This window comes from Megalobrama amblycephala, linkage group LG2 (genome assembly GCF_018812025.1).
Source record: "Megalobrama amblycephala isolate DHTTF-2021 linkage group LG2, ASM1881202v1, whole genome shotgun sequence".
Lineage (NCBI taxonomy): Eukaryota > Metazoa > Chordata > Actinopteri > Cypriniformes > Xenocyprididae > Megalobrama > Megalobrama amblycephala.
Window position 1 is genome coordinate 49,100,108 of NC_063045.1, and position 26,393 is coordinate 49,126,500.

Consider the following 26,393-nt stretch of genomic DNA (forward strand, 5'->3'; position numbering starts at 1 on the left):
AAATTTGATTTATATAGCACAAATTTAACACAACTATAGTTGATCCAAAGTGCTTTACAGTAAATCAGAGGTTAAAATAGAAAAGGAGGGGGGGGGGAAAGAAATTGTCGATTAAACAAATTGTATATACATAAAATGGAACACCAACATATAAAAAATATATATATATATATATATATATATATATATATATATATATATATATATATATATATATATAGTGCCTGTGCTTCAGTCGAGGATGGACCAGAAAACATTGATGTTGTGCTTCAGGTTGTTTTGTTTGAAAAGCATTAACTGTGTAGTTGTCAATGCAGTGAGTTCATACATGTGTTACTGAAACGATTAACTGCAAGAGATTTACATTCCACAGTGATGGTGTTTGATCATAATAATTCAGGAAAAGACTGTAAAATAAAGACTTTTTTGTTTTGTTTTTTGTAAAATGTTTCATGAAAAATTCTGTAAAAGTATTTGTACTTTATTTAAATTAGGATATTTTACTTTAATTTTGCAGGTTTTGTTTGTCAGCCATTGCTGCCAGTCATTTGACCATTTTCTTTTTTTTTTTCTTTTTTTTTTAGTGTATGTTATGCATTTATTCAATATTATTTGTAATCACTATTATATAACTATAACTGGTTACATAAAATCAAATACTGTTATTGTCTCTTGTTTTTGCTACTTGGCCACAGTGCATTCCTTCAATGTATGTTAGAACAAAAGAAATACACACTAAAGGAACAATGATTTAACCTTCACATTATTTGTTTTATTTCATTTTATTTATTTTTTTCATGTAAATTGGCTTTTACATTACAGTAGTTTGTTAGTGGTTTCAAAATTTGTTAATGAGGTCATGATACCTGTTGTCTGGCTTTTTTTTATAGAAGCTGTGATATTATAGAAGCATACATTATTCTAAACATTCACAGAAAAAAAACAAAAAAACAATAAAAACCACAAAAGTGTCTAATAGTAATAATGTATTTACAATGTAGATAAAGAGGTTTATTTTGGAGATGGGAATATGATTCTCCGTTTAAGAAGCCTTTTCACAGACACCATGAACTCCTCCGTCATGAATGTGTAGATTATAGGGTTAAGCATTGGAGGAAGCGCAGAGGTCAGAGAGAGACTGATGATCCTTGTGTTAGTGTTAATAATGGATGAAAGAGCATATGTAAAAGTGATGGGTACATAAAATATGGCCACTAATGTTAAATGAGCAGTACATGTCTTTGTGGCTCTTTGACGGTCTTGTGGGGTTGTGATTCTGAACAATGTTACAGCTATGCATGTATATGAAAAGATAATAAAAAATACTGGAAACCCGAGAATCACTATCGGGTTCAAATTGTTTATCACATAACTTGGAAAATTATTGCTACAGGCAGAACGATATATAGGCCCATGATCACAGTAGAAACTGTTTATGATGACAATAACTCTGCAAAAAGAAAGTCTACTAATGAAAATTGTAGCAATAATTATCATAAACAGTGCCACTGCCCATGTGACTCCAATTATAACAAGCATTGATCTATGGGTCACAATCATATGATACCTCAGTGGTAAACAAATGGCTATGAATCTGTCAAAAGACAGAACAGCTAGCGTTAGTGACTGCGCTGAAATAAATAATAAGACAGAGAGCATATTGTACAAACACAATCCATATGGGATCAACTGATTCCCAAATAAAAATGTGTCCAGTAGCTGAGGGATCACAGCGGTACTCTCACAAATGTCTGTCAGTGATAGATTAAAGACAGCGATATATTTAGGAGTGTGAAGATTTCTGTCTATAATGATAACAAACATGAGGCAGGAGTTTCCAAGCAAAGAAATGATGTATACAAAAAACAAGAAAATATAATAATATCTCACGTGAGGTATACCAGAAAAACCACTGATGTAGAAATAAGATGGAATAGAAATATTCCTGTTTACAGCGAAATCTTGATTCATGGTCAGTTCACACACTCCTGTCTGGGTAGAAAAGCAGTAGATTATTCAGAGTTGTAAGAAATTATTTCATTATGCTGTTTTCCTCTATAACAGATATTGCTACAATGGAATCTTGCATAGATATTTTTACTCCAATTTGACTGTAAGCAATTACAATACATTATTTTTTGCCATTATACTTAATTTGGTCCCACTTTATATTAAGTGGCCTTAACTACTATGTACTTACATCAAAAAATAAGTACAATGTACTTATTGGGTTCATATTGAATTGCAAAACACTTTTGCTGCTATTGAGGTGGGATACAGGGAAAGCTTTGGTGGTATGGGTAGGTTTAAGGGTAGGGGTAAGGTGTAAGGGATGGATCAACAGTGTAATTATAAATGTAATTACAGAAATTAATTACAGATATAATTACATGCATGTGTTTTTAAAATATAAGTACAATGTAAAAACATGTATGTACACAATAAGTGCATTGTATCGAATGATTAATTTAAATGTAAGTACATAGTAGTTAAGGCCACTTAATATAAAGTGGGACCCTTAATTTTTATCCCTGCAAAACAAGACCAAAAGTATGAGCATATTAGATATTACAAACCAAATTTATTTTAACATACATCTTTAAAAACTTCAATTGAATATGTAAGATTTCAGGTTCAGTAACTATGGTGTACTCACAGAAAGGTGTAGAGCAGCACAATACAGTAAAGCTAATACAGGCACACAGTGCTGTAAAAAGTCTTCCACTGACCTCATATGTACTGAACTATACAGTATATCCCTCAAATACAAATGGCAGGCCCCTCCAGACTTGTCAGTTGACCAATCATAGCACAGAACTGGCATAATCAGATACATCAGAATCAGACACAGATCACACATACTAATCCACAGAGATGCTGCAAGTAAATGCGAAGGGCGCCTTTTACTTAGCACCTGCAGAATCGCTAAAGGAAAGATGAAAAACAAGAAGAGAAACATGACAACTACAACCAACACAATCGCATGGCAATTCATAGTTATTGTACAAATTTACAAAATGAAACAAGTTAATTTTACTCAAATATAAGCTACTTAAAGTTCATTGTTCTTAACAGAAAATAAACTCTACTGATTATATTACACTAATAAAAATAACTAGCCCAATTGCATTTTGGGGGACGGTCCCCCACCGCATTCTGGGTGGTAAAATCCGCATTTTTGGTGGGGTTCCCCTGGTAAAATTTGCATTCCAGGGGCTAAATATCATGTTATTTGTGGTCACTTCAACCCGCGGCAACAGTATTAAAGTAGCCAAACTAGGCAACATTGATGATCCCTTCTCCCTGCAAATCGCCGTCTAAAGCCACGCGTCCTCCAAAACACATGAACACACACAGACCAGAAACAAGACTACCAGAGACAACGTTATTGTATTACATCATGTGTCATTCACAGGTGAGGAAAGTTTACAGTACAGTGAGTAACACTACTACTAAAGAAAAATTAGGTTGTTGCTGTTTGCCTGCCATTCTCACTCTGTCTGCACAGCGTATGTGAACACGCTGATGACGAATGATGTCTACGAGAACAGGCTGCGCAGTGGTATGCAAACACACACTGACTGAACACATGCTATCGTTTCATTCAGACCAAATGCAATGATTGAACGAACATTTTATGGTCCTACATCTTCCACAGATTATATATATTTATAAAAATACATTTAGACTGCTTAACATAGTGATTGCTATCAGGATATGAGGAGACTTTCAACCAGCCTAAAAAAAGTTTCTGTAGAGAATCATTAGTAGATTAACCTTGGTGGACTTGAACTTGAAAAAATGGTGTATTGACAACTTTCCACAGTTGAAACAACATACCTTCTGATGTTCATTCATGTTTATTTTTGTGTTAATAACATAATTCATTTCGAACTGGTTGTTTGGTTTAATAACCTGTCTGGGCATGTTCATACTGGCTCATTCAGTGATGCACAAAGACCATGCATTGTGCACCTGCCCATAGGCACATATTACTAACGCGCCCTTTAAATAAAAAAAAAAATACTGCAACTGAAAACGACTGCAAAAACGACCAGTAAAAACCTAGTCTAAAGTCAATGGCACAGTCGTTTTCAGTTGCCTCAAAATAGCAACACATCAACAATGCACCTGAACACACCTCGTTTTCAGAAAAGGCGCGCCCATGGGTGAACAGATGGGTGCGAGTGCATATGCAATTTAAACAATGTGGGCACTGGATGTGAAAATGATAACTGCGTCAGGCTGAAACTAGCAAAAAAACACTTGTGTCGTGCCTGCCGTCGCATTGCGCTGGGTGTACCAATCTGATAGGCCCCCTAATCATCATTTAGTGGCCTGATTCACTGATAGCACCCAAAGTCAAATCTCTGAATATATTAACTGTTAATTTCACATTAATTATAGTATCATTATGCAGAAAAACTTTAGAGCTACTGTATCATTTAGACTTACAGACATAATTTATAACACAGGCAAGGTGAGCCAGAAGAAAATGTGATCAGGTGATGATAGCTAACTAATGATTGATGAAATACAGTAATCATCATGTAGTGGTTCAGTTCACTGATTTTATCCAGAATCTAATTGATAGATTTTATGTTGGCATTGAAGGAAAGTGGACAGAGGGCCCTTTGCCCTCTGTTGAAGTTGTATCCTATGTTTTAACATATGGTTTTCTTTATGTACCAGAACCATTTCCATATAAGGAACAAGGCTCTACTAGGATTGAATGGGAGACAGGGAATGGTCCCTGCTTTTTGTATTACAAGCATAGGAGAAGGTCTTTGGGATACCAAGGAACTCCTGGGTACCTGACCGGGAGGTGACCATATTTAGACTTGTTTTTCTATATGTATCACATTCCTATACCATGAGCTATATGATGTATTCTCTCTCTCATTGGTTAAACCTATACTACACCCATTGTACTCTTTCTATATATTCTCTCTTCTACTAAATAAACTGAGACTATATTCTCCCTCAGCACTGAGTAATTGTTTATTCAATTGCCAATTAAGAGGACTGGGATGAGACATTTAGGAGCCGTAATCTAACACTAATCATTAGCATGAGTTTTTATTTTTACATTATTGTGTATTGTAATCCTAGAATGCTACCACATGATACCCTTCAATGTTGTGATATTTCAAGTTTTTTTAAACTCATTAGACAGTTTTGACTTATCAAATCACTGACACACACAGACATCAAGAATCAGTGTATGAATCTCAACAATGGTGACAATCAACAAATAATTCAGATAAACTTTTCGTTTGTTGATTGTCACCATTGTTGAGATTCATAAACTGATTCTTGATGCCTGTGTGTCTAAAAGATCGCAGCTCTAAACATTTTTTGCATAATGATTTTATAAAATCTTTTACAGTATTTGAGTGTCATAACATTAATGCGACAATATCACAGGGCGGATATAATTAACAATGTGAAATTAACAGATAATATATTCAGAGATTTAATCTTTGGATATTAAGAGTGAATCAGAAATTACAATTTTGTCAAGTGGCAACAACACCTCAGTTTCTCTTGGTTCACCTTGTTACAAAAAACATACTTTATAAACACACAGTTATAACAGCCAGAAAAAAAACTAATATTAATAAGTCAAGAGCCCAATTAAAGAAAACAAGAATCACCATAATGGTGACTTCAAACTAAACTATTATTTTCAATAAGACATCAACATCTAAACCTCTGTTAATTCTCAATAAATATTTTTATGCATGTATGAAAGAAATAAAGTCAAACTAGTTTTTAATAAGTGAAGCTGTTGTTTAGTAGTAATCATCCTCTGCTGAGATCTGAGATCTGTTTGTGTTTAGTGTTCTATGTTTAATGATGACACCCAGATTTACCTAGCCCTATCACCTAACGACTACAGCCCCATTGACTCCCTGTGCCAATGCATTGATGAAATTAAAAATTGGATGTGTCTAAACTTCCTTCAGTTAAACAAAGACAAAACTGAAATCATTGCATTTGGAAACAAAGATGAAGTTCTCAAAGTGAACATGTACCTTCACTCTAGGGGTCAAACAACTAAAAATCAAGTCAGGAATCTTGGTGTGATTTTGGAGTCAGACCTGAGTTTCAGTAGCCATGTAAAGACAATAACTAAATCAGCATATTATCATCTCAAAAATATTGCAAGAATTAGATGCTTTGTCTCCAGTCAAGACTTAGAGAAACTTGTTCATGCTTTCATTACCAGCCGGGTGGATTATTGGAATGGGCTCCTCACTGGTCTTCCCAAAAAGACCATAAGACAGCTGCAGCTCGTACAGAATGCTGCTGCCAGGATTCTGAGCAGAACCCAAAAACATGAACACATCACACCAGTCCTCAGGTCCTTGCACTGGCTTCCAGTTGCATTTAGAATTGATTTTAAAGTACTGTTACTTGTTTATAAATCACTCAATGGTCTAGGACCTCAATACATTGCAGATATGCTCATAGAATATAAACCTAACAGATCACTCAGATCATCAGGATCGTCATTTAGAAATACCAAGGGTTCACTCAAAGCAAGGAGAGTCTGCTTTTAGCTGTTACGCCAGCCGCAGCTGGAACCAGCTTCCAGAAGAGATCAGGTGTGCTCCAACAGTAGCCACATTCAAATCCAGACTCAAAACATATCTTTTTATATATGCATTTGCTGATTGAGCACTGTGCTATGTCCGAACTGTTTGCACTTTATTTTATACGTATTATCTTTTTATTCTTTTAATTCCTTTTCCTGTTTTTATTTCATTTTTAATGTATTTTATATCTTTTATGTATCATCTTGTTATTCTGACTTTTAATGTATTTTAAATATTGCTGTCTGGTTGAAAGAGCTGGGAGAATTAGGAAGAAAGTGATTAGGTTAAAATTTGGTAAATTTGGATAAGGAGACAAACCATGGGGAAATTTAAGCTGTAGTGCATGGTTAAGATATCTCTGGATTACAGTCAGGACACTTTCCAAAGGGGGAAATTTCCAAAGGGGAAATTTGAACTGCGTTGCATAGATAAGATATCTCCGGAAGGGGGATTAGGGCTGTGTGGTGCAGTTTGAGGTGTCTTGGCAAAAGGGGAGATTGAAACTGTGTTTATCAGTTTGAAGTGCCTTAACAGGTAGCAGTCCTGTCGTGTGAGGAAGATCCATTCAGATCCGCTCTGATGGATAGATCCGTTTAGATCCACTCTGATGGACAACAACAACGACAACAACAACAACAAACTCCCTGAGACTTCCTAGCTCTTCCATCCAGATAGCAAAATTCTCTGTTTTTACTGTTATTTCTATTCCTTATGTTCTATTTTTATTATTCTTTTTTATGTAAAGCACTTTGAATTACCATTGTGTATGAAATGTGCTATACAAATAAAATTGCCTTGCCTTGGGATTTAAAGTGTTTCTGTATTGTCTGATTTTTGTGAGGTTACCATTGTGCTGAAGAGTAGTGCCTGTGCTTCAATCGAGGACGGGCCAGCAAACATTGATGTTGTGCTTTAGGTTGTTTTGTTTGAAAAACATTAACTGTGTAGTTGCCAATGTAGTGATGCATGTGTTATTGAAACGATTAAGTGCAAAAGATTTGCATTTCACAATGAAAGTGTTTGATAAAAATAATTCATGAAAAGACTGTAAAATAAAGACTTCAATGTATGTCAGAACAAAAGAAATTCACACTAAAAGAACAATGATTTAACCTTCACATTATTTGTTTTATTGTTGTTGTTGTAGTTTTTTTTTCATAATGTAAATTGTGGCTTACATTACAGTAGTTTGTTAGTGGTTTCAAAATTTGTTAATGAGGTCATGATACCTGTTGTCTGGCTTTTTATAGAACCTGTGATATTATAGAAGCATACATTATTCTAAACATTCACAGAAAAAAGAAAAAAAAAAGAGAAAAGTGTCTAAAAGTAATAATGTGATTACAATGTTGATAAAGACGTTTATTTTGGAGATGGGAATATGATTCTCTGTTTAAGAAGCCTTTTCACAGACACCATGAACTCCTCCGTCATGAATGTGTAGATTATAGGGTTAAGCATTGGAGGAAGCGCAGAGGTCAGAGAGAGATTGATGATCCTTGTGTTAGTGTTAATAATGGACGAAAGTGCATATGTAAAAGTGATGGGTACATAATATATGGCAACTAATATTAAATGAGCAGTACATGTCTTTGTGGCTCTTTGACGGTCTTGTGGGGTTGTGATTCTGAACAATGTTACAGCTATGCATGTATATGAAAAGATAATAAAAAATGCAGGAAACCCGAGAATCATTATTGGATACAATCTGCCTATCACATAACTTGGAAAATTATTGCTACAGGCAGAACGATATATAGGCCCATGATCACAGTAGAAACTGTTTATGATGACAATAACTCTGCAAAAAGAAAGTCTACTAATGAAAATTGTAGCAGTAATTATCACAAACAGTGCCACTGCCCATGTGACTGCAACTATAACAAGCATTGATCTATGGGTCATAATCATATGATACCTCAGTGGTAAACAAATGGCTATGAATCTGTCAAAAGACAGAACAGCTAGCGTTAGTGACTGCGCTGAAAGAAATAAAAAGACAGAGAACATATTGTACAAACACAATCCATATGGGATCAACTGATTCCCAAAAAAAAATGTGTCCAGTAGCTGAGGGATCACAGCGGTACTCTCACAAACGTCTGACAGTGATAAATTAAAGACAGCGATATATTTAGGAGTGTGAAGATTTCTGTCTATAATGATAACAAACATGAGGCAGGAGTTTCCAAGCACAGTAATAATGTATACAAAAAACAAGAATATATAATAGTATCTCACGTGAGGTATACCAGAAAAACCACTGATGTAGAAATAAGATGGAATAGAAATATTCCTGTTTTCAGCGAAATCTTCATTCATGGTCAGTTCAAACACTGATCTTGTGTTTATCCTGTCTGGGAAGAAAATGAGTACATTATTCAGAGTTGTAAGTAATGATTTCATTATGCTATTTTCCTCTACAACAAATATTGCAATATGGGAATGTCAGATAGATACTTTTACTCCAATTTGACCTTAAGCAATTATAATTCATTATTTTTTGCCATTATACTTTATCCTTGCAAATCAAGACCAAAAATATGAGCATATTACATATTTCAAGCTCTAAAATCGATTATATTTTAAAATGCATCTTAAAAAACAGCCAAATTAAACAAATTAAAGATTTCGTATATAACATGCAAGATTTCAGAATCATTAGCTATGGGGGTACTCACAGAAAGGTGAAGAGCTGCACAATACAGTAAAGCTAATACAGGCACACAGTGCTGTAAAAAGACTTTCTCTGACCTCATATGTACTGAACTATACATCCCTCATATACAAATGGCAGGCCTCTCCAGACTTGTCAGTTGACCAATCATTGCACAGAACTGGCATAATCATAATCACTAAAGGAAAGATAAAAAACAAGAAGAGAAATGCAACAATTACAGCCAACACAGTCTCATGGCAATTCATAGTTATTGTGTATTTTGGCTCTTTGAAAGAAAAACTCTTTGTCTGAACTTGATTTAAACATGATCTCCACCTGATGGAAACGTGTTATCTCTACTCAAATACTTAATGTAGGTCGAACTTGATTAAATTAAGTTATTTGGAAACATCTAAGATCAGTTGAGTTAACACAATTCTGTTTAATACATCCTTGATGTTTAAATCTTGTGGAACCACTGTCAATGATTGCAGTTCAGCCAAGGAGTCAACTCAAGTCACCTTTATTTATAGTGCTTTTTACAATGCATATTGTGTCAAAGCAGTTTTACAGTGATAACTGCACAGCAGCACCAGAAGAAAATGGTGTCATTGTCCAGCTTAAGTAAGTTCAGTATTGATTCATTCCTTTGTAAAAATCAATAGTTATTAATTTAGTTAATTCATCTATTGGCTCTGGAGAAAACAGTGATGTCATCATTCAGCTCAGTTCAGCTACCCCCGATGCATGTCCTCCATCTGATCTGGATACGGCCCGGATCCGACTGACTACGGTAGACCTCAGGATAAACAGAGAGATTAATATTAGCGTAGACGCTATTCTTCTTCTGATGTAACAAGTACATCGGGTGTTATAGGAATGCTAATAATAATTTGTTACATTTATATAGCACTTTTCTGGGTACTCTAAGCCCTTTACATATGGAAGGGGGAATCTCCTCAACCACCACCAATGTGCAGCATCCACCTGGATGATGCGATGGCAGCCATATTGTGCCAGAACACCCACACCAGCTTATTGGTGGAGAGGAGACAGAGTGATGAAGCCAATCAGTATATGCGGATGATTAGGAGGCCATGATGGACATTGGGCAAATTTGGCCAGGATGTCGGGGTTACAACCGTACTCTTTTTTGAAGGACATCCTGGGATTTTTTAATGACCACAGAGAGTCAGGACCTCCATTTAACTTCTCTTCTGAAGGACATAGCTAATTATAGCTTTTCTTTATACATGTTAGCCAACCAAAAGATGGTACTGGTTACATCCATGGCATTCCCAAAGTAGGCACTTTTCTATTAAAGGGGACAACGGATGCCAATTTTCCACAAGGTAGTATGATTCTTTAGAGTCTTCATGAAAAATCTATAACATACTTTGATTAAAATTTCTTAATGGTTGTGTAAAAAAACACCCTTTTTACTTTACTTTACTATGTTCACAGCTACCCATTTCGGTGCATGTCCCTTTAAATAATAATGAGCTACTGTTCACCCTTAATGCACCTTAATGCATTTTTCATTATAAAAGTGCAGTTATGAATTAGAGTGAGAAGGTTCTAAATAGAAATGACGACATATATGTTTGTTCGACTGTATTATTTTGATAATGAACAAGCTGTGATGTCACGTTTGCAGTGCTTTGTGTGCTCGTGAGGAGCCGGCACTATCAAACAGCAGTCTTTGCAAGGGACTTGCCTCATCATCATGGCAACGGTTCGTGGCCAGGTCAGATTACGTCAGAGTTTGTTGGAAAATCATACCACACTGCTCAGATGTTCTGCAACACGACAAACACCGATTAAACATGTTCAGTCTTGTGAAAACAAACTCCGACCAACAGCAACAGACGCTGACAGGGGTATCACATGCATACCACACTAGCTGCGTCTCAATTCGGAGGCTGCGTCCTGATCCAGCAAACTCCAACAGACGTGTTTGTTGGAGTTTATCTGTGCAGTGTGAACTGGCCTTTAACTGTAGCCACATTCGTCGTGGAACTTGCTAACTAACTAGCATATTATTAGGAAAGGCGATTTGCATAAGATTCATAAAAATAAAAAAAACCATCCTATAAATACAAAGTTCTGGCATGAAACTCTAATGGGCAGGCTAATAGGTCCTTTAACACAACCTGCTAATTATCGCATCATTATCTATAGGTCACAGATTGGTTCACATTGGTTCCTGCTGTATTAGTAGCCAATGAGCTTGCATGCTTAATCTTTAAATACATGAGTTGGCATTGCTTAGCAGTGCAGCGTGCTTCAGAAACCCTCCACCTTCCCCAGCTCCACCTGTATAGATCTGCTATGGTTATTCATGTACATTATACTGTACAGCAGCAGCATGTCTTACTTGCTCACAGCAGCGTGTCGTGTATGTATTGGCAGTAGCAAGTCCCGTACAGCAATAATCAGCAGCAGCAGCAGCAGCAATAAAGCAGCAGTGTAGCAGATCTATTCCGCCAAGACCAAATATATCTACATTGTCATATCTGTCATGACAACTCTCAGAGTGTTTGGCATGGTCATATTACACCATGCCAAACACTCCGAGAGTTGACATGACAGAACTAGTTTACTTAAATGATCTGGGTTTACCTTAACTTTTTTTTTTACAGTATACAATCTGTTTACGGTCCAGTGATGTTATGTTAGTGATGGAAAATTAATTTTCATGTTTTATTGAAACTATTTGTTTTTATCATTATAGTGATTAGTGTTTCCTTAAATTAGACACTTGACCCTCAATGTTTATTACATTACTTATCTTTAATAGGTGTAATAGTGTTTCATTAAGATTATTTATGCATTGATAAAGAAAAAGACTTAGTGTCAAAATGATCAAATTCAACTAAAGTTTTCTGCTTTTGTTACATTCAATTGACTGTCATAAAAATAAAAAGTGGAATGTAATTGTAGTAAGGTTGAGGTATTAATGAATTGTGAAAATGTCCTATTGAACAAATGCAATGTTTTGATTGATCTCAAGTTGGGGTGCAAAGTCTGTTTGCCTGATGACTTAATTTGAATTAATTTTCATATTTACATTGTTGAGGCGACATATATCATGAAGTGATTTTGTAGGATTTCTAATTAGCATTTCCATTAAAAGTTCTTCAAGTCGATTAAATCAAAGTGGGGTCCAAGAACAATAAGATTCTGCAGGGGAATATAAAGGATTTTCATCATGATATGGCCAATTTTAAGCAGAGGCAAAGCAATGCAGAAAAATTAGATGATGATTAGTATTATATTGGAGTACAAATAAGGTGAACAAAGACATTGTCAGATGAAGCTGACATTGTGATACCTGATACTAAATTGCTGAAATGCATTCTAAAATAAAAAGAAACATTGCACCAATTATTGGAAACATCATGAAGAAATCCACACTGAAAAAAAACACAACTATTAATGTTATTAAAATGGTAAAAAAAAATATATATATTTATTTCCAAGATGGGAATATGAATCTTCTTTTAAGAAGTCTTTCCACAGACACCACAAACTCTTCTGTCATGAATGTGTAGATTATAGGGTTAAGCATTGGAGGAAGCGCAGAGGTCAGAGAGAGATTGATGATCCTTGTGTTAGTGTTTATAAAGGACCAAAATGCATATGTAAAAGTGATGGGTACATAAAATATAGCCACTAATATTAAATGAGCAGTACATGTCTTTATGGCTCTTTGACGGTCTTGTGGGGTTGTGATTCTGAACAATGTTACAGCTATGCATGTATATGAAAAGATAATAAAAAATACTGGGAACCCAAGGATTATTGCTGGAAACAAATTCGCAATCACAGAACTTGGGTAATTATTGTTACATGCAGAACGATATATAGGCCCGTGATCACAGTAGAAACTGTTAACAGTGACAATAACTCTGCAGAAAGAAAGACTACTGATGAAAATTGCTCCAATGATTGTTAGCAACATTACTAGTGTCCATGAAGAACTAATTATAACAAGCATTGATCTATGGGTCACAATCATATGATACCTCAGTGGTAAACAAATAGCTACTAATCTGTCAAAAGACAAAATAGTTAGAGTTAGTGACTGCATTGCGAGGAATAATAAAACAGAGAACATATTGGACATGCACAATTTATATGGGATCAACTGATTACCAAACAAAAATGTGTCCAGTAGCTGAGGGATTGCAGCGGTACTCTCACAAAAGTCTGTCAGTGATAAGTTAAAGACAGCGATATATTTAGGAGTGTGAAGATTTCTGTCTATAATGATAACAAACATGAGGCAGGAGTTTCCAAGCACAGTAATAATGTAGACAAAAAACAGAAATATGTAATAGTATTTCATGCGAGGTATACCAGAAAAACCACTGATGTAGAAATAAGATGGAATGGAAATATTTTCATTTTCAGTAAAATCTTGATTCATGGTGATTTCGCTCACTGATCCTGTATTCATGCTGTCTGGGTAGAAAAGAATACATTTTATTACACACTGTAAGACTTACTGAAACAATTTTCATATAATAATATATTTAATTATTTTCTACATTATACGTAGGACTCTAAATTGGATCCCAACAAAAAAGGCCAAACTTACAAGCATATAGACATTCTATATTCTAAAAACACGTTTATGATTTAACATGCATGCTCGCTTAAAAACAATGCTGTTCAAGTATGAAATACCCACAGAAAGGTGAAGAGCGGCTCAATAGGGTCCTGTAAATTTGCTTATACAGGCACGCAGTACTGAATGACCCGGAGCTGTTACATACTACAGTATAAATGCCACTGATAGTTATATGAATGCCAGGCTGTTGGATTGTTGACCAATCATGGCTCTGATAGCATGATCAGCTACGTCACATACAGCTAATGATCCATAGAGAGGAAAAACTGTTGTTGTGCTGCTGCTTCTAAATATTTTAGACAAAAAGGCGATATTTGGATTTGCAGGTTTTTAACTGCAGTACAGTACACTTTCACTTTTCACTCTAACTGTTTATTCCAAATAAAATAGACTTTATTTTGGAAACTCATAGCCTCTGGAGAGTGTCTTTACTATCTACAACCTGGACAATGTGAAGGGTGCACTTTGCCCTCAAAAAGTATGGAAATTACAGCTACATGTTGTTTTAGTAGTGAGGAAGTCATGTTCAAAACTTTTGAAATAGTACATTCTTAGTAAATTATAGCTATTGTAGTAAATTATATACTGTGTTCTGTGGCAATGCGTCATAAGTAATGTTTTTTTTTACCTGTAAGCTGATGACAGTATTACTAATCTAACAGCCAGTTTATTCATGATATTTTGTGTCTGTTAGGTTAATTTAGGTTTCAGTCATACAAAGTAAGTTCATGATTTCTTTACCCACAGCAAAGTATGTATGAATGTGAATGTGTAGTAATCAACAAGTGTTGCATCATCAATGAGATTAGAGATGTGTTAATTATCCTACTAATAGCACCGTGTTTTCTCAGGGAAATCTGTGGAGAGGTACATGTGGTACCTGAGAGATTTCATTCTAGGGTCTCAAAGCTCATTAGTGTAAAGCAACAGTGAAAAAACAAGTGGAGCGTGACTTGCAGTGCACACACAAGAAAACAGACACAGAGGGGGCAGAGGTCACATGGAACTTAACAGAAAAAAATAACAGAAAACAAGTTAATTCTCAGTCTTGGTCATTATCCTCCAGAGGTTTCACTACTCTAATGGTGCAATGTCATCAAGTTGCAAATAACCCTATATTGTTTATAGCTGATGGATTATAATGCAGGCACTAAAAATTTTAATGCTATAGCAACATGGATTACATTTGAAACATTGCCTAGTTTACATTTCCTTGTAAACTAATATTGGATCCCACACTTTTAGTGAACAAGGAAATTAATGTTGTCATAATCCATGTTTCTGTAACTAAAACATTTGAGTGCATTATAATGCAACTATAGATAGTTGTCACACTACTGTATATGGGGTAAGTTGTCACAATGGAACCTGCCATAAAATAACCTACTATTTGCTTTTTTATTAGCTAAATTAAAATAGTTTATGTTTGAAAAATACAAATATATCAACCCATTGTTATGACCAACAAAATGAATAATAAATTCTATAACACTACAAAAAACATGCGACAGATTGCCTAATTAAAATATATATATATTTATGAAAAATATCACTTTCCTAAGAAAACGGTTCAACCTAAAATGTAAAGGACTCTATAGTTACTGAGATATGGCTCCTGTATACATGTGTGAGAAACTATTCAGGTCTCCTAATATATTGTCTGATTATAATACTTACAACTTCTGAATAAATGTGCACTTTAAAAATTATAGGTTACAAGATGTGTGTGCATGTGTTTTACTGCAAACTATATTTGGAAAAACTATCTATGTTGTTAAACTCCTAGGTTTACTAGCTTGATCACGGGTGCTAGGAAACCATGACGTATCTGTCACACAATATAATATAAAAGGCAGTATTTCTGTCATATGTTTATCTGGATGAGAAGAACATCTCAGATGGTTTATTATATGGCATTTTAAAGTACTCTAATTGGAATTGTAAAATAGAAGTAAAGGACAAGACATTATTTTACATAATATCTTCTTTTTGTTGTTGTTCTTAAAAATGCAAGAAACTCTTTTTGTATTTTTGTTAAAACTATACTACAACTTTCAGAGTTTTCAACACCTGGCCGTCACAGACGCTGTCTGCATCTTTCTGCCTTTTTCCTTCATAGGAGCTTTTTTTCTGTGCATTTATGAGTACATTGAGGCTTTAATAGATTTCATTTTTTCATCTATGCAAACTGTATTTTGAAATATTTGTGTATGTATATTAGGAATTGGGTGACTTAAAATGGCAAATGAAAATTACACTGTGAGCAATATAGACAGCTTTATAATCACTGGATTTGATCACCTGCAGAACCAAAAGCTCCTCGGATTCCTCATCTTAATAACCTACATGCTCATATTGCTTGGGAACAGCATCAATCTGTGTATCATCATGACTGACAGACATTTACACAAACCAATGTACATATTAATCTGTAATCTAGCTGTTGTTGATATAATGTTCTCCTCTACCTGCAGCACAACTATGATCTCAGTGTTGCTGGCTGAGATTAAAACTGTCTCATACTACTCTTGTATCTCAAGGACGTTCTTCTATCATCTTGGTGATTTCACAGAGGTCATGGCTCTGACTTTAATGGCCATAGACCGACTTATTGCAATTAAGCTTCCTTTAAGGTATCACAGCATTGTAACAAATTCACGAACATTTCTGTTTATTTTTGTGACCTGGATCGCTGGTTTTGCTGTTTTGGGTTTTGTGATATCAGTGGTAGACAGTGTCCCATATTGTCAGCCTGTCATCAGATATGTGTTTTGTGACTATGCTTCCATGATCAGAGCTGCTTGTGTCAATCCTGAGCCCTATTTTTTCTTACCTGTAATGTTAAGTCTGTGGCCAATGTGTGGACAATTTCCCTTTATTTTGTGCACTTATGCTGTTTTGGCATACAGTGTGAACAAACTCTCTAACTCAAGCAGAAAGCAAATGATCAACACCTGTTTGAGTCACCTCATTGTCCTGCTCAGTTTTTATGCACCAAAGCTTGTTTCTAGCATACTAACTCGAATAGGAGTTGTACTAAATTTAACAGAGCGAAACGCCATTGTGATTGTAGCCTCTCTAGTTCCTCCCTTAATAAACCCCACTGTTTACTGCACCAGAACTAAAGAGATCAGGAAACGATTAGCAGATATATTCTTGCGCAAAAAAATAGTACCAAATCATTTAAAGTCATTATCAATAGCTTTATCATCTTAATTCTGATTGTGATGATGTTGCTGCTGCTTGTTTTGATCGTGTGTTTTGTGATGCTGTTGCTCATGTTAGATACTATAAACCAAAGCATAGACATGCTGATATTAAATTGTTTGTTTTCAAATAAAGTAAAAGTAAAATAGGGAAAATATTTGGAGCTCTGTTTATTTTTAAAATGACAGTATTGGCAAAAAATTTTAAATGTAATGTTCAATAGAAATCATTTCTATGCAATGACAAATACCTATTAAACAAAACTGTTTGTAGATACATTGTATATCCCATCTTTGTATGTGAAGCATAAACAATATCAGTAATCATAATAATCAAAAATTATGCTGTCCCTGAGTCCAAACAAGTTATTTACTGATTCTTTTAAAACATTTGTGCACTGGGATCTGAACCACTTTTCTGCTCAGCTAATGGATGATTATGAGGACCCTTGTGTAAGGAAAAAACATTGCAAATGTGTCCCAATATTGGGCAAGCTATGCTAACTAACTAAATGTAGCTAGCTATAAGACACAAATTACTCAACAGAACTACTCTACAACCTACATGGAAAAAGTAGCTTGCTATTTGGATACAATATATAGGCCTATATATATATACACATAATATATTACACAGATCTCCAGAATACTTTATTCTGATTGACACTTCAAATTCCAAAGAAGTACAGTGGCCAAAATGCTTCTGTTTTAAAATGTATTTTGGTGTACAGCTTGTTATGTTAATTGAGCAACAGACATGATTGCAATTTTCACTAGTTTTCAGATAATTTTTACTTACAGATAGGGTATGGAATTAGTGCATTTGGCATATTGTCCAGGAATAAAACTCCAAGCTCAGAATTCAGCCCAAACCCAGAGTACCACATCAAGAATCAGCATATAAATCTCAACAACGGTGACATGCTTAATGCTGCAATGCATGCTGGGAGTCATGGATGAGTTTGGCTCCCAGCATGCATAGCAGAATTAAGCATGGCACCGTTGTCAAGATTTATATGCTGATTCTTGATGTCTCTGTGTCTAGACATAGAAGTAGTTCAAAATGTGTTTTGTCTAATGATTTTAAAAATATTTGTCCTCAACAGTGCTCAGCCTCTTGCTAGAGTTTCAGCGCTTATAAAACAATATTTATTTGTTTTTAACGATAAACTACACTCTCAATCAAGTATAAACCTTGGGATGAAATCTGTGGATATTTGACGATATCATCAGTAAACAGATCACTTCCAGTATTTATTTTTTTCATCATAACAGCTGTGTCTTATAAACACTGAATTACAGCAATCAAAGAAACACTAACATTAAATGTCAAGGTCAAGAGCACAACTAAAGCAAACACTATCCACCATGATGGTGACTTTAATAATTTCTAAGTAAATTCAACTAATTACGTTTTACAGTGTAATACGCATGCGAATGATGTCACCATTTTCACAAATTCATGTTTTTGTTGTTTAAATGTAGATGATAAAGGTATAGTTTTCAAAAACTTAAACTTTGAAACTCGATTTCAAAAGCTTGCATTTTAAGGTTGCCAAAATGCATTTGTTGTGTAAATGAATGACCAAAATGTATAAAAGTTTTCTGTTTTTAGTTGAAAACAGTGTCAAGTAAATGGCCCCTAAGAAAATAGCAATGCAACTGCTTCACTACCAAGGGCGTTTCTAGCATGTCATCAGTACTGGGACACAGACCCCAATCAAAAAATGGCCGAATATTTAAAGCTGCTGTCTGCGATTTTTGGCCCTCTAGTGGTTAATAAACAGAACTGCATGTGTCTTGCGGAGGAACATTCTAGCCAGAGCTACTTTTCTCCATGTAAGTCTATGGCGAGTCACGCAGTTACTGTGATACTCTGCGGCGGGTCCTACCAGTCGGGTCTGAAATAGTCAGAATATAAACACTTATTATAAGTGTACCATAATGATTCAGGATAAGACAAAAACACAGTTTGGAAAATGGATTAATGTTGTACATTATCATTATATCATTTTTGTAAATTTTTAACACCAAAAAAGTTGCGGACTGCAGCTTTAAATAAGTAGTTATAAAATATGTATATATTTAAATAAATTGGTTTTGAAATACAGAGTCAAGCTGCTTCACAGATGACAAAAGACATTTGCAGGTTTTGTTTCCTACTGTGGATTGTATGTAAATACCTCATGCAGCTCTCTTTTTGTTTTATCTCTTATAAAGTATCCAGTCACTATTTCAGTGTGAGAAATTGCTGAAACCAGTTCTGTGCATGAGTGAATTAAACTGAATTAATTGTCAGATTAGATCAAACACAGATAACTCAGATTAGAGTTATTTATTTGCGAATCTGGCATCATTAGTTCTGATTGTAAACAGTGAAAAGAAAAGACACAACAATGATTGCTGAAATATTATCAGGGAAAATGTTTCTCAGATTGGTATACCATAATCTCCATTGTCAAACAAGGATTTATCAATAATATTTTACTGGGGCACAGAGGTATTTCACTGGGGTTTGTGCTCCAGTAAAAAGGATCAAGCGATACCCCTGTCTAGTCTGATAAATTTATTTGACCCTACTGGACCCTTTTCACGTTTTTGGATTTGGAATATGTAAACTAGATGTATGTAGAGGTATGTAGGATGATAGCAAATATTTTTACATTCAACAGCAAAAGAAAAAATACAGTTCTGGTTCCACAAGTAAAGGAGGAAAAAATATAGAGAGATTACAGCAGAAGAGTGACATTCACAGAAACAAACCATAGGTTAATTCATCACATGAAATAACTGCTTGTGCATTTCTATGACACAGCCAACACAGCATGGTGGGGCCTGGGCTGTCACCTGGGCTGCCTAAAGCCGAGTTCAGACTGCATGATTTTAGCCCCGATTTTGGCTCGCCGACAGGTTTTGAGAAATCGCCGACAAATGCCCGAAATCACAGGCAAATCGGTGCTCGTTCACGCGAGTGACAATCACGCAGTGTGAATGAGCAAAGATGCGATCTGAGAGAATCGCCGACGAGTCGCCGACGCCCGTGAGATATTTGGCATGCTAAATATCTGGACCTGTCGGCGATTCAAAATCCTGCTGTGTGAAAAGTGTTCTGACTGAAAACTACATCGGCGATGACCGACAGCCAATGAGAGAGCAAGATACAGAGCAGCGGGGAGTTCGGGGAGGAGTTATAGACCACACTCGTTGCAGAACACACAATCCTTGTTCCTTGCGTCTCCCCAACCATTTCCTCCTCCGTATTCTTCTTTTCGCTGCAAATCAGCGCACAGGCAATTTGTATTGCAAGCTTCTTGCGTTCTACCATTTTTAATAATAATCCCAGTCTCAAGTGAGAACTCCGGTTTTGCACGCGTGATATCGCGTTGTTTCCTTGTCACATCTCCCGTGTGTTTGGTTGTGAAACGTAATTTGCGTGCCAGACAAAGTTGTTGGCGATTCTTCCTATTGTAAAGTCATGCAGTGTGAAACCTTCTGTCGCCGATCCATCGTGCAGTGTGAACACAGCAGCGACTGAATGCTGGCCAAGATAATCATGCAGTGTGAAAAGAACAGTGACCCGACTACTTTGAAAATCGTGCCGTCTGAACTCGGCTTAACTGGGGCCCAGACATTTTTGTCCACGGTTTCCATGGAGGCCCCACATGGGTTAGCCCAGATGAAATGAACACTGCTCAGTGTGCACACTACAGGCTGTTAAATGTAACACAGAAACATGCTGGAGTTAATGAGATAATTAGGTGATAACGAGCAGAATCGCCGAAGGACAGAGGGACAACAAGAACTACAACTTCAGCCACAGCCTTCGATGAAATCAACTGAAGATAAAAGACATTAAATCTCTCAAGATCTGAATAAACATCTCCACAAACAGCATTACCTGCTTCACTTATTACTAACCAGATTGGCTTTATTTCTGACAAACATCTACAAAAGTTGTTATTGAGAATTACCAGAGGTTTAGATGTTGATAATTTGTTGAAAAGTTTGTTTTGATGTCACCGTGATCGAGGTCAGTGCTTACTTCAGTTAGGCAGTTTGACTCTTGCTTGTTTTAGTGTCAGTGTTTCTCTATGGGATTAATATTCTGCTATGATTCAAAACTGAAAATAAAGTTCTGAAAGGTTAAAACTAAGTGTTTGAAAACTCAAAATCTTGCAAAAAAAAAAAAGCTTTGCAAGATCAAAAAATAAGATTTGCAAACTTGCAAAATATAAAAAAAAAAATCTCTGCAGACATTATGTTGTTTTTGAAATTTTCTTCTTCAGAACTGCAAAAAAAATTTTACGATGTAGTGCAAAGAATTTTTCAGAGTTTCAAATTTGTCAGTGTTCTCCCACTGTATTAGTTTGTTTTCCAGGTTTGAAACCTTGTAAATGGTGATCTGAAAACTGGTGTGCGAATGTGTGAAAAAAAGTTTTGAAACTCTGAAAACAGAGTTTTGCAGGCTTGCAATGTGGTAAAAAAAAAAAATCTCTGCAAACATAATTTTGTTTTTGAGTTTTCCTTCTTCAGAAGTGCAACACTCTTTTTTTTTTTATGGTGTTGTGCAATCATTTTTTCAGAGTTTCGAATTTGTCACTGTTCTCCCAGTGTATAGTTTGTTTTCCAGATTTGAAACCTTGTAAATAGTGATCTGAAAACTGGTGTGCGAATAGGTGAAAAAAAGTTTTGAAACTCTGAAAACTGAGGTTCGAAAGGGCGAAAGTTATTACATTACATTACATTTGCACTCCTATTGCAGACTATTTTTTCAGAGCCGAGTTTACAACACCCACTTTGCGGAGATACGCCCACACAGTTGCGAGCTTGCGACTCACGTGATTTGTGGCAGCGTTGTCACCATAGACTGTAAAAAAATATGGACGTAGTGTCCGTGACGTCACCCATAGAGTTCTGAACAGAAGTTTTGATGCGAAAATGAGGCCGCTGCCATCTTAGCTGCGCGTCACCGCACATCACTCCCGGATAACTGAAAATGGGCAAAGAGGCGGGATGTAGTTGGAGCCCATGCGACTGGTTGCTGAAACCACACCCGCCTAGCATATCTATCTTAGATACTATCTAAAATATTAATAAAGATAACAATATCATTAGAAAGTACTAAAGGTTTACTGTCAATCTACAGTGTTTTTTTTAAGATAACGTTATAGATGCTCTAACACCAGTAGGCGAATTCATTTGTGTGGGGTGTGCAAATAACAAAAAAAAAATCAACTGGAACTTCATACCTTTAATGAAATAGAGATCGCGAGATGAATCCAATCTGTTGCACTTGGGTAAAATGTCCATTTCAAAACATAAAAAAACTACTTTTTGTTCATGAAATCGTTAAATCCATGAAATCTTTATATATTATCCATCGTTTGCATTATATCTTCGGAATGATTTTCTCTCCATCATCGTTCTTCAAGAAAGGATGCAATCTGAGCATCGTTTATAATGTAAAACTCTATACATACATATATAGGTACCAGATATCTGTATAACTCTCAAATGTTCTCTCAGCATAAGTATAATTTTTCAAAATAGTGCAGCAGTTTTAGTTATATCCAAGCAGTGCTGTCGGAGTTGTATATCCTCCTGGTATTGTCATTGTAGTAAATCTCAGGAACAAAACTTTTAGCCAATGCTACGACGATCCAACAACGTGTGTTCCGCATGTGAGCACATGTACACAGACTGACATCTGTCTCGAGTATGCAGCAAGCCATATATTGTATAAAATATTCCAGAAAAAAGGCACAAATACGCTGAGATGCCAAATTCAGTGGCTGAAATTAGCTGCTGAGGTGACATGACGGCTCACAGACAGCAGCGCCAATCCACCTGTCACTCAAGTGACCACGCCCTTAATTATGCAGAACTTTAAGGCTTAATATAATTTAAATGGATGAGTTATAAAAAAAATTCACCCCCCTCAGAGTTGTCAGGGCAAAATTAGCAGTATAGACCAAAACACAATTTGAACCAGAGTGTAAACATGTTTTTTTCTGCTGTAAACTTGGCAGTTTTAACATTATGGTCAATGAGATTCTGCTCCCTTTTGCAGCCTGTCCCTAGCGGCCAGTGGATGAATCGCAGTTTAATTTACTTCCGTATTGGCTTCACGAGAAACTGGGGGAGGCTGCCGCTTGGTTGTCACGCAGCTCTGCTCTGAAACTCTGAAACTCAGACTGAGCGAAAATGAAGCTTCGCAACCTCGCAACTTAAAAAAAAAAGCCTGGATTGAGGGCCATCTGCTCTTGGCCAATGCTTTGCTGTCTGCTGACGTACAGTCCAATCACAAGTCTTCTTTACTGGAAAGGTGGGATTGACCGACTGCTCCGCCAATGACGAAAGTGCACAGGATACGCAAACACCACGGATCTCTGGCCATAAGGCGATTTACTGCTGGCCATTAACTTTAGCCAACTAAAAAGCTAGCTAATACCTGTGAACTTATTAGCATGCTTGTGATCATCTCTGTAGTCACTAGCTAACTGAGGCTGTGTTCGAAACTTTAAAGTAAAGTTATGGTGAATTTTCCCGGGCAGATTCATCACTCCTCCTGACAGTAGGGGTAAAATCTTTGCGTGGCAGGGGCAGCTGCCACTGAGACCTGTCACTCGACCTGCCACCGCTAGTGGCAGCTGCCACTCGACCTGTCACAGATATATGCGCCTGTCACTTGACCTGCCACGGCTATACCCGCCTGCGCCGCGACCTGGCTGCCACGGATAAACGCGCCTGTCAGTTGACCTGTCACAGATATATGCGCCTGCCCCGCGCTCTGCCACGGATAAACACGCCTGTCAGTCGACCTTTCACAGATATACGCGCCTGTCAGTTGACCTGTCACGGATAAACGCGCCTGCCCCGCGACCTACCAAGGATAAACACGCCTGTCAGTCGACCTGTCACAGATATATGCGCCTACCCCGCGATCTGCCACGGATAAACGCGCCTGTCAGTCGACCTGTCACAGATATGCGCCTGCCCCGCGACCTGCCACGGATAAACACGCCTGTCAGTCGACCTATCACAGATTTATGCGCCTGCCCCGCTACCTGCCACAGATATACGCGCGTGTCACTCGACCTGCCATGGCTATACGCGCCTGCCCCGCGACCTGTATGCGGTCACGCCATCTATGCTTAAAATGTATTGCGCCTCTACATGAGGTTGCGTGGTAGGTGTTTAATGTCGCTAAAAATATTTTTTTAATTCATAAAAAATAAATAAAATGAAACTGTTTACTGTAAATTTCACCCGATTCTTGTTATACATGTTCACATTAAGTAGGCCTACCACTGTGGTGACTATCATGTTGTTTTACTGTTTTATTCTTTAATAATTACATGCCAAAGTCATGACCAATATTACCTTTCTATTCCACCGATCTATTTGCAGACCTTGTTTAGCGTTCATTCGCTCGGACCGTAATGAGCTCTTGTAGCGGATATGAATATCCAACTATTGTGAAAACACTAATTAATAGATCGGTAACAAGATCAACAGTTTAATACATTAAATTGTCAAGCACATATAATACATAAGACCAGCTAGGGTGCGATTTGTGAAAAAAACAGAGGGAGGATGTTTTTATTTATTTATTTATTTTTTATAAAAAACACAGTGGAGCTATATACTATTTTTGGCAGCTGTTACAGAAACATTTTTACAAAAAATCATCTGATTTAACCTTAAGATTTGAAGTATTAGCTTAAATATTTGCACCACTATCTACAATGACACTAATAATTCTTAATTTCTGATAGAAATGCAAAATCAATCGGTAGTTATTAATAGAATAACGAGACACAAACCTTTACATTCAATCGAGTTTGGTCCCATTTATTTGTGATCACAGTGCACACACATACAAACTTTTAGTCCAAAAGTGCGCACATTTGTAGAAATACACGTTTACCTGAGATTTTATTCGATAGAATATAAGCTGGACCGTACGCAGGGTTTCATAATTACCGAGGTCAGAAAATGTAGTTTCCCTGGTGTACATATATGTGCATTTTTAAGACGTTTTAAGGCCAACAAATTGGATAACAATAGCTTTAAAACCAATACATGCATGCCATGCACAGTTTTAAGGCAGCTTTAATCGCATGTTTGGTAATTTCATGACTTAACTTAGAACAACGACGGTCATTGTTCGTAGTTTCTTTTGCGCTTTATTTAAGCTATAATCAAATAATTGTGCAGCGCGCGCCGGCGCATTTGCGCATGCAATTCTTGAGTGCGCGCCACGAGCACAGTATAACGGCTGATTGAACAGGCATGTTAATTTTTCTGAGGTTTACCGACATAGCCTGATAAGATCTCATTTGACCGCTGTTCACTGTTGTTCAACTGAAGCTCACTCGTTGTCACCTGCACCTTTTCCGCGCTCGTTAGACTTGCTCCTGGCGCTGAGGCGAAGTCGGAATGCGCGTCTGGGAGTCTGGTTTCCCGTTTGTTGTGGTGGTAAAAAGACAGTTTTATATAAACGCAGCGTTTTACTTGGCGACGTTTTGAAAAAAAGATTTTTATTTTTGGTATTTTATATGCTCTGTTGGTGGTTTGTGGAGTAGCATGCATTGCGGCATGAAGCATGTCACCATTGTTGAGATTCATAGGCTGATTCTTGATGTCTGTGTGTAAGTAAATCTTGCAGAGGTTTGAAGAGTTTAGTGAACAATTTGTTGTTCAAATGTTCTCATTAAAGCATTTTTATTGTTATTATCCAATGCAAAGAGATCCAATGCAAAGTCAAAGACATTTTGCTCATAAAAAACTCAGTCATTAGATCAGTGAATTAAGCCACTAAATGATGATCACATTGTCTCTTGTTTGTCTTGCCACAACAAATAGCAAGAGCAGCCAAAAAGACACTAACATTAAAACAGTTAAGAGTCAAACTGCCTAACTGAAGTAAGCACTGACCTCGATCACGGTGACATCAAAACCAACTTATTTTCAACAAATTATCAACATCTAAACCTCTGGTAATTCTCAATAACAACTTTTGTAGATGTTTGTCAGAAATAAAGTCAATCTTGTTAGTAATAAGTGAAGCTGGTAATGCTGTTTGTGGAGATGTTTAATCAGATCTTGAGAGATTTAATGTCTTTTATCTTCAGTTGATTTCATCGAAGGCTGTGGCTGAAGTTGTAGTTCTTGTTGTTTCTCTGTCTTTCGGTGATTCTGCTCGTTATCACCTAATTATCTCATTAACTCCAGCATGTTTCTGTGTTACATTTAACAGCCTGTAGTGTGCACACTGAGCAGTGTTC

The 26,393-nt window shown here is 36.4% G+C and overlaps 4 protein-coding genes across 5 annotated transcripts; 1 reads left to right on the forward strand and 3 right to left on the reverse strand.

Moving 5' to 3' along the window:
* Nucleotides 1–763: 763 nt before the first annotated feature.
* Nucleotides 764–5,929, reverse strand: LOC125262908 (olfactory receptor 1082-like). 2 transcript variants are annotated; one of them, XM_048181751.1, is made up of 2 exons: nucleotides 2,657–5,929; nucleotides 764–1,992 (listed from the first exon to the last, which is right to left on the reverse strand). In XM_048181751.1, exons 1-2 carry the CDS (start codon nucleotides 2,993–2,995, stop codon nucleotides 1,012–1,014), a joined length of 1,320 nt encoding a protein of 439 aa, XP_048037708.1. In that variant the 5' UTR covers nucleotides 2,996–5,929; the 3' UTR covers nucleotides 764–1,011. The 2 variants fall into 2 exon arrangements, with proteins under 2 accessions (XP_048037708.1, XP_048037709.1); XM_048181752.1 differs by lacking the exon at nucleotides 2,657–5,929 and having other exon boundaries at nucleotides 764–2,173.
* A 1,398-nt stretch (nucleotides 5,930–7,327) lies between these two features.
* On the reverse strand, nucleotides 7,328–9,692 carry LOC125262909 (olfactory receptor 1082-like). The gene is made up of 2 exons (XM_048181753.1): nucleotides 9,284–9,692; nucleotides 7,328–8,959 (listed from the first exon to the last, which is right to left on the reverse strand). Exon 2 carries the CDS (start codon nucleotides 8,922–8,924, stop codon nucleotides 7,965–7,967), a length of 960 nt encoding a protein of 319 aa, XP_048037710.1. The 5' UTR covers nucleotides 8,925–8,959; nucleotides 9,284–9,692; the 3' UTR covers nucleotides 7,328–7,964.
* A 2,171-nt stretch (nucleotides 9,693–11,863) lies between these two features.
* On the reverse strand, nucleotides 11,864–15,285 carry LOC125261186 (olfactory receptor 13C2-like). Its single transcript, XM_048179798.1, has 2 exons — nucleotides 13,958–15,285; nucleotides 11,864–13,728 (listed from the first exon to the last, which is right to left on the reverse strand). Exon 2 carries the CDS (start codon nucleotides 13,721–13,723, stop codon nucleotides 12,734–12,736), a length of 990 nt encoding a protein of 329 aa, XP_048035755.1. The 5' UTR covers nucleotides 13,724–13,728; nucleotides 13,958–15,285; the 3' UTR covers nucleotides 11,864–12,733.
* A 487-nt stretch (nucleotides 15,286–15,772) lies between these two features.
* On the forward strand, nucleotides 15,773–18,055 carry LOC125261198 (olfactory receptor 4D11-like). Its single transcript, XM_048179802.1, has one exon. The coding sequence runs from the start codon at nucleotides 16,136–16,138 to the stop codon at nucleotides 17,111–17,113; it is 978 nt and encodes a 325-aa protein (XP_048035759.1). The 5' UTR covers nucleotides 15,773–16,135; the 3' UTR covers nucleotides 17,114–18,055.
* The last annotated feature ends 8,338 nt before the right edge of the window (nucleotides 18,056–26,393 follow it).

Coding starts and splice junctions, on each gene's coding strand:
- LOC125262908 (XM_048181751.1), bottom strand. CDS start 2,995: ATGAATTGCCATGCGATTGTGTTGGTTGTAGTTGTCATGTTTCTCTTC. Junction 1,993..2,656: donor GTGCTGCTCTACACCTTTCT/GTGAGTACACCA, acceptor TTTTCTACCCAG/ACAGGAGTGTGTGAACTGAC.
- LOC125262909 (XM_048181753.1), bottom strand. CDS start 8,924: ATGAATGAAGATTTCGCTGAAAACAGGAATATTTCTATTCCATCTTAT.
- LOC125261186 (XM_048179798.1), bottom strand. CDS start 13,723: ATGAATACAGGATCAGTGAGCGAAATCACCATGAATCAAGATTTTACT.
- LOC125261198 (XM_048179802.1), top strand. CDS start 16,136: ATGGCAAATGAAAATTACACTGTGAGCAATATAGACAGCTTTATAATC.